This window comes from Rhododendron vialii, chromosome 12a, assembly GCF_030253575.1.
Source record: "Rhododendron vialii isolate Sample 1 chromosome 12a, ASM3025357v1".
Classification (NCBI taxonomy): Eukaryota; Viridiplantae; Streptophyta; class Magnoliopsida; order Ericales; family Ericaceae; genus Rhododendron; species Rhododendron vialii.
The window spans coordinates 19,712,843-19,721,222 of NC_080568.1; the positions used below are offsets into that span (position 1 = coordinate 19,712,843).

The 8,380-nt window shown below is 40.0% G+C and overlaps 1 protein-coding gene across 3 annotated transcripts; it reads left to right on the forward strand.

The window, feature by feature from the left end:
• The first annotated feature begins 1,663 nt into the window (after positions 1–1,663).
• On the forward strand, positions 1,664–7,241 carry LOC131309987 (histone-lysine N-methyltransferase, H3 lysine-9 specific SUVH6-like). Of its 3 annotated transcripts, XM_058336745.1 has the most exons (3): positions 1,664–1,824; positions 3,659–4,468; positions 4,520–7,241. In XM_058336745.1, the coding sequence occupies exons 2-3, from the start codon at positions 3,710–3,712 to the stop codon at positions 6,743–6,745; spliced, it is 2,985 nt and encodes a 994-aa protein (XP_058192728.1). In that variant the 5' UTR covers positions 1,664–1,824; positions 3,659–3,709; the 3' UTR covers positions 6,746–7,241. The 3 variants fall into 3 exon arrangements, with proteins under 3 accessions (XP_058192728.1, XP_058192726.1, XP_058192727.1); XM_058336743.1 differs by having other exon boundaries at positions 3,659–7,241; XM_058336744.1 differs by lacking the exon at positions 1,664–1,824 and adding an exon at positions 1,839–2,278 and having other exon boundaries at positions 3,659–7,241.
• The last annotated feature ends 1,139 nt before the right edge of the window (positions 7,242–8,380 follow it).

The following is an 8,380-nucleotide window of genomic DNA, read 5'->3' on the forward strand; positions in this document are numbered from 1 at the left end:
GACACTTATGCCCAGAATGTTATGACATTTGTACGCTCATCAGATTCTGTGAGTGGCATGTGATCAAATAAATATATTGAGACAAGCAGCATATATATCTCGTACACATGATATATGCAACCAAAAATGATAATCACTGGCTGAGTGCCTGATCAGATCGAACCCCTATATCACAGATGCGAAACTTTTTCAAGGTCAGATCATGTTCGACACTGTTTATGCATAAGTTATAAATCTGCACGTATACTGAACAACACGAAACAGATGGTGCTCTGATGTCACATGTAAGATAAATAATAATAATACCATATCGGTATACGCATCGGAAATTGGATCGAACTAACCTCTTGCCATTGTTATTCAAGTTGAAAATAGATGCTAGGTTTGGGACCAGTGGCGGCTCCAGGAATTTGTGATAGGGTGTTCAGAAATTACCTTAACTCTACTAGCTGATATATTAACCAATAATATATGTACAAAATCTCATATAGTTGTATAAATAGTAGGGTCAAAAAACATAACCTTTATTCTTAAAAAATTAACTATGAGGCGAAATGCTTAAAAATATAACTATTTTTTTTAACAAAAATTTAATTTTTTTGAAAGTTGTTATATTTCATAGTAGATAGTGTTTTGAGAATGGAGGGGGTAAAATTTTACATTTGTCTAAGATGAGGATTTATATTTTGTGACAACATTTAAACAACGTATTACCAAAACGTTAGGAAAGTGTGTCAATGTGTTGGTGTGTCAATGCTTCTACTAAAGTAAGGAAAGTGTTATATGTACCACCTCCTTACCAAAACTTCAATACTCTTATTGAACTATTTTCCTTAACACTTCGTCATCTCTTATACATAAAGAGTTAGTTGGAGATTTTTCTACTTGAAGTGTATTTTCAACCCTTCATTTTCAGGTACGGACGAGAGGCGGTTGCTTGGAGTGCTTGGAGTGCACGTTCAGACCTTTTTTTTTTTTTGAAAAAGGGCTAACTTGAAGGAGTTATTTTATCATCCTTGAAAAACCATATTTTTTGAGAGATGTATTTGTAACTCTCATATCATTTTCATTGACATTGAAGAACTGTAATAAATTTAACTTTTCCACTGATCTATTCATCACGCAACTTTGGGCCGGAGTCCCTGTATTGTAATATTTTGAATTGTATTATAACTTGGGGAAATGAGTATGAGAAATTTGTTGTGAAGTTATGCACGATTTTGCGAGGATTTTATTCATGAAAAGTTTTTTTTTTTTTTAAATCTATGTTTAAAATCGAGGGCGTGACTCCCTGTTTACTTCGTAGAGCTTAACGCATAGAATGATCTTGTAAAATATAAGTTGATCATATATCAATAATTCATGAGAGACATATTTGTCTTGAATCAATGAACGACAAATATGATTTTAAAAATACCCACCATGTCACTTTGGTTCGATTAATGGGTTACCAATGTCCGATCAATTTATTTTTGGCACGCAGATATCCTATGCGTCAAAGTCTATGAAGTGAACGGTTTTTCTTAGTACATTATTGGGCGTCCTTGCTAGAGTAATAGTATTACATTCCGTGCCATATGGTAGAATGAAAGATACAAGAAGTCGAGGGGCACATTTGCAAAATATGAAAACATACTCTGTATCTTCTTTCTGTAACTGCTGCGAGTAACGACAAAAGTTTGCAGGTAGATATTTTCTGCTCCTACCTTTTCCTTTCTCACTCTCACTCTACAGAAACTGAGAGGCCCTAATTTTCGTTTTCCCAACTCTCTACCAAAAAAAATTGCAGCAGACGAGCCATGAAATCCTCCACTCAACCCTAAGGTATTTAGTTTTTTTTTTTTTTTTTTCACGTTTCGACGTTTCATCTTCTTCCTTCATTGTACCGGTTGTCGTTTCGTTCTGTGGGAAATTCCAAAACGAAATTCACTTCGTTGCATTTTGAGCCCTATTGCTGTCTTGCCGAAATTTTGCTTCATGTCTCTTTATTTGTTTGTTTTCGTTGTTCTGAATGATAAACAGGTGTTGCAAGTTTAGTGTTGGTTGCATTTGAACTGTAATCTTTTTAGGTTTGTCGAGCCTGATTCGTAGTAGATACCGATCACCTCAGCATTTGATCCATGTATGGATATCTATGTGCCACGAGGAGAAATTTCTTGTAGGCACGAAAGGTGTTACAGAAACATTTATTGATCTAAGACCTAGCCAGTAAAATGCTACCTAAGAAGCACGGATACTACAAAAGGTGGCTTGTTACAATGACACGAAACGATACTTTGTAAGATTCTTCTAGATGTGTTTTTTGGATACATGTCCGTACGTATCCAGCTATTTCTTGAAATTTGTGAACTCGAATATGTTTCGTACTCCTAGATAGCATGTGCTATTTTTAGATTCATATAAAATCCAGTTATTAAAGAAATTTTTTTGGAAGTTTGTACAAGTTTAGAGTTTATAGAATAGTCAGATTTACATTGCATTTTCTTTTTTATTTATGAAATAACATTCATAACATTTTATATGTTGATTGTTCACCCTTATAACTATGATAGACAATAAATCACATGAAACCAAATGTTTTGCATGTGTCCCCCATGATCGCTTGCTACATTTGTTGAAAGTTACATGCCAGCTTGTCTGCACCTTGTCACATTCTGTGTCTTTGCTTTTTAGCTAGCTACTCTAGCAGCCAGTTTTCTATTCCTCTTCATTCATGAATGATGAATGTAATGAAGGCATGGATGTAGGCAATCACTATGTTGTGCTTTCTTGTTGTGATTGATTTGATTCTTCTTGCTATTCTTTGTGTGTGCTTGGTTCGTAGCCAAACAAGTCTGACCATTTCTTTTACTTTTACTTACATATAGATAATCTGGGGTCGGATTATTGATTAAGATGATAATGCGGTGGCCCCAAATTTATTAGAAGACCAGTTTACCTTAGATGACTCCTGATTATTAGTTGTTATTCTTGTCTCTTTGTTTATTATGACGAAAAATATATTACTAATTACACAATTCATGAATTTCATTTTGGAAGAGAGTGGAGATCTCTTCTTAGGTACTCGTTCTCTCTCAGTTTCTACTGCAACTACGGCATGATCATTCCTAACAATGAATATTTTTTGTTTTTTTTTGGTGCTTCGGAATACATTAACAATGAATATTCTCGAAGCTACGTTTTTCAACAAAATAGAGGCTGATTCTCTTGGAATCTTTGGTTCTATAGAGTGAAAAACATCTTAAAAAACCTCAGCACTGGGTCTTCTGAATTTGAAGAACGTCAAGTTATACGTGGTAGAGGATTGAGTTCAAATGCATGCAGTAATAATGTTTTGTTGCTAAATGGGTTCTGTTGTTGTTGTTGTTAATATGATAGTGGTTTTTTTCTTCTGTAATGATAAAAATAGAACCTTAGTTTAAACCTTCTTAAAGATGGAGAAAAGTTCATATCAATTGATTGGTTTCTCTGTGATAGTCCCATGCATTGATATCGTCTATTTTCTCTTCCTAGTGGATGTTTATACATATACACTGTTTATTTGGTCTCATAATTCTTTGCACTGCCAGAACCTGCTTATCCATTGTGCTACCTTTTATTTTAAATTTAACATTATGCTGTTGTGTTTGATTACAACATATTTTTCTCTTCGCTGCAGTTTTTCTCGACACAAGGGAAGAGTAAGTTTGCTTGCTAGTTACTAAGGAGGATGGGATCTATGATGAATGGTGGCTTATGTGATCGGAGTTTGAACACAAGGCCAATGGAGAATGTTTATTGCACCTCTTTTGGTGTTTTTCTCAAGTTCAAGAAGCCGAAGGTTTCTGCTATTCGTGACTTTCCTCCCGGGTGCGGACCATACATGCTGCTTAACAATCTGATGTCCCAGGATACTGAGGCAGGAGCATCACGTATGCAAGAAGAGAATTCGGTGGCTGATGAAAAGACTGTGAATGGGTCAGTATATGACTCTGTCAAAATTTCAGGAATTGGAAATGGATCATTATCTCCTCAGTTGGTGAAAAGTTCAGTGAAGTCGGAACTGCCAGGCTTGCTTGATTTGGAGGTGAAGCTGATGGCTGCAGCTGAGAAGGTCAAGCCAGAGAATTCAGAATGTTTGCATGAAGTGGAAGCGCAGGCAGTGGTGAAGAGTGAAGGTGCACCAGAAAGAGACATTGCTTCAGATATTAGTTCTATGGTCGATGGGATGGTTCCACCTGGTGGTTCAAAAGCACAGTCTCCGCAACCGTGGCCTAGTAGTGATGCAACCATCTTGAAGGAGACTACCCTGAAAAATGAGTACCATGGGAGAAGGGTTTCTGCTAAACGCGACTTCCCTCTATTTTGTGGAAGAAATGCTCCACAGGCGACTGAAGAAGAGCGCATGGTTATTGTCTTGGGAAATAGGACTTTTAGTGCTCCGTTTGAGGCATCAGTTCAGGGTGGGTTGTTAAGAGAGAGAGTGAGGGTTAAAGGAGAAAGCTGTTCAGTGAGAGAGACAGAATGGAGTCGCATTGAGGAATTGGATGGTGGTGTTCAAGATGGAAATGCCCTCAAAAGGGTGTTGAAAGGACTTGTGACTAACACAAAGAACAAATCTCCAGAAGCTGTTGCGAAAGGCAGGGCACTGACAGAGACTGTGAGGGCTGAGGTGGAAGGCGCTCCACTGAGAGTGATAGCAAGGGCCGGTGATGGAGATGTTAGAGATGGAAATGCTCAGAAGAGGAAGTTGGAAGGGAGTGTGCTTGAACCAAGGACCCAGTTCCAAAAAGTAACTCAAACGGGTCTTAACAGAAGGCCTTCTGGTGGTGGTGTTGCTTTGGGACGTGGAGTGGAAAAGGTGATTGTGCAAGGCTTGATGGCTGCAACAAATCATTCAGGGAGGTGTGGGAATGAGGGAGGGGATGTCGTTAGTAGCCTGAATGGTTTGAAGGTTGGAAACAAGGCGAGGAGACATGAGGTTAGCCATGTCAAAGGCCGCAACTTATCTACATCTTTCAGCAGGGTAAACTTTTATGAAGGAGATCATACGGGACAAGGGCAAAATTCTATAAAGAAGAAATTGCTTTCTTCTAGAAAGCATGTGAGTGTAGGGAAGCTTGATGTGGTCAAGGATGAGGCAGGTTTTGCTTTACAGTGGAAGAATGGAAGTTCTCCCTCAAGTCAGAGAGAACATCATGATCTCGAAGTGAAACTTCCTCCTTTTGGTCCCAATAGTTCGAGTCATGGTAACATGGCTAACAAAGTGAGGGAGACCCTTCGCTTATTCCAAGTTATCTGCAGAAAGCTCTTGCGAGGAGAAGAATCGACTGTGTGGACACAAGGATCCTTGAGAAGAAGGATTGATCTGCAAGCAGATAAGATTATCAGGGCTAGAGGAGTTAAGACAGGCAAACAGCTAATAGGATCGGTGCCAGGAGTTGAAGTGAATGACCAATTTCAGTATAGGGTGGAGCTTGCACTTGTTGGTGTTCATCGACCCTACCAAGGCGGCATTGATTACATGAAACATGGTGAAATGATCATTGCAACGAGTATTGTTTCCTCTGGCAGCTACGCCGATGATTTGGACAACCCTGATGTTTTGGTTTATTCTGGTCAGGGAGGAAATGTAGTAGGTAAGGTCAAACGACCTGAAGACCAGAAGCTTCAAAGAGGGAACTTGGCTCTGAAAAATAGTATATCAGTGAAGAATCCAGTCAGGGTAGTCCATGGATTTAAAGAGACGAAAGCCTCTGGCTCGGATGCATCAGAAAAGATTGTTCTTACATATAACTACGATGGCTTGTATACAGTTGAGAGGTACTGGCAAGAGGTTGGACCACATGGGAAGCTGGTTTACATGTTTGAGTTGAAGAGAATGCCAGGCCAACCAGAGGTTTCTTGGAAAGAAGCAAAGAAATCAAAAAAGTACAAAGTACGGGAGGGGGTTTGTGTTGGTGATATTTCAGGAGGGAAAGAGTCATTTCCCATTTGTGCTGTCAACACCAAAAGCAAAGAGAAACCACCGAAATTCAATTACGTAACTCTGATGAAATATCCTGATTGGTACCACTCTTCTCCTCCTAGGGGATGTGATTGTATTGGTGGATGCTCAGTCCCTAAAAAATGCTCATGTGTGGTCAAGAATGGTGGAGAGTTTCCATATAACTACAACGGTGCTATCGTGGAGGTAAAGTCTTTGGTCTATGAGTGTGGTCCAGCTTGCAAGTGCCCTCCTTCTTGCTATAATAGAGTCAGCCAACATGGAATTCGAATTCAGCTTGAAATCTTCAAAACACAGTTGAGGGGCTGGGGTGTCAGATCCCTAGCTGCTATTCCTTCAGGAAGTTTTATATGCGAGTACATTGGGGAGCTGCTTGAGGACAAAGAGGCTGAACAAAGACAAACCGACGAGTATTTGTTTGATATTGGGCAAAACTATAGTGATTGTTCTCGTGTTGGACTTTCTAGTGGAGTTGTGGAGGGTAGTTGTTTCACGATAGATGCAGCACAGCGTGCCAATGTGGGGAGGTTCATCAACCACAGTTGCTCCCCTAACCTTTATGCACAGAATGTCCTCTATGATCATGAGGACAAGAGGATGCCCCACATAATGCTCTTTGCTGCTGAGAATATTCCTCCCTTGAAGGAATTGACTTACCACTACAACTATGCAGTGGATCAGGTTCGAGATTCAAACGGTGAAATTAGAATGAAGACGTGCTACTGTGGTTCTGCAGAGTGCACCGGCAGGATGTATTAACTTGGGGAAGAGAGAGGTTGGATCTTCATCCAGAGGTGGGGATCCCTTCGTTAGTGCAAGAGTTGTTTCTGGATGGTGTCTGTTTTTAGGATCTGCTTATGGTTTTTGGTCATATGAGCAAGAGTTGAAAGAAGGGTTAAATTTTTTTAGTCTTTTGGGAATTGGGACAGTGTTCTTAGTTGGTGGCAGCTGAAACATTAGTCTTCCATCAATTTTTGACATTAGTTTCTCAAGTTGTTTCTATATGACACATTTCCGATTAGGTACGGATTGCTTGGCAGCAATTTTGAGGCTACTCCCTACTACAGGTGAGACCACCGCACTCTGACAAGAAATTAGTTAGCTGATATAGCATGTTGTTTGGAGTTATTATCTGTTCCTTTGGATTAACCATCTGATTTAGCATGTTGGTGATTTTGCATTTTGTTTGGAGTAACAAGAAACTAGTGAAACAATATGTTTGAAGTCTTTGGAATGATGACACTTTCTTCACGAATTAGTGATTGTGCATGGCTTGGAATTTCTTCATAGAATCTTGTGGAAACGAGTTATAAAGTAATCATTCCTGGACTTCCAACCCAAAATTCCAATTCAACTCTAGAAAACCCCCCCTAAAAAATCCGCTTCCTCCTGCTCAAACATCCCTTCTTCAAAAACCGTTCCTCGCCTTCCCCTCTCTCTCTCTCTCTCTCTCTCTCTCTCTCTCTCTTATTACCGACACGCTCGGAACCCTAAACCCTATCCTCTTCGCTACCCACTTCCCATACTCTCTCTCTCCGTCATGCTCCATCCCCTCCCTCCATCACAATGCCTCGCAAGCGCAAGTTGAGGTCGTCTTCGAAAGCAGCGTCGTTGTCCAACAAGAAGCAGCGTTGTCATCCAACAAGAAGCCTAAGACAGATGAAGAAGAAGCTCTGGCTGTCGTCAGATCCGGGTCTCCAATGAACCAGCAGTTGTCTTCGCAACCCGGACCCGACGATAGTCAGAGCAGCTTCTTCATCTGTCTTGAGCTTCTTGTTGGACGACGACGCTGCTTTCGAAAGCCCTGCGTAGGTAGCCTCATCGGTGCACTGGGAAGGTATAAGTCTTAACTCTTTTGATGTGCTTAGATCTGATCCTATATTCGCCAAGTAAATAGCTTTGCCATTGTTTGTACATACGCATAGACATGAATATATAGTGTTTACCGCTTGGAAGTTGGAACTGCTATTGTATTTCTTCTCGTAATATACATCTTGTCGTCTTCTTGTTTTACGCACACACACCCACACCCTATTGACGAAGCAAATCTGCTACTTGTTCTGAATAAAGAAATACTCTTTACAATTAAATTTTCTTTTGAACCAACTTTAACCGAAGGGCCATTCGTATACAACATGTGTTGTACACTTGCATTACTTGAAGGTGGAAACATTATCTTCTCTACTTTGTTTCCTTTTCATGGGTAAGAAGTCATGGTACTTTTATGTGGAAATTTTGTGCACATTCTGTTGAGAGCCGGGTACTATCTCCTGAGTCCCGAGGATTGTGACGCCTCTGGGCATCTCCCATTTGCACTACATCCAGCTTCCCATACGTCTACTAGCTACCTTCTTAATTTCTATACAGGCCACCAAATCTAGCTGTTCCTGAATC

Coding starts and splice junctions, on each gene's coding strand:
- LOC131309987 (XM_058336743.1), top strand. CDS start 3,710: ATGGGATCTATGATGAATGGTGGCTTATGTGATCGGAGTTTGAACACA.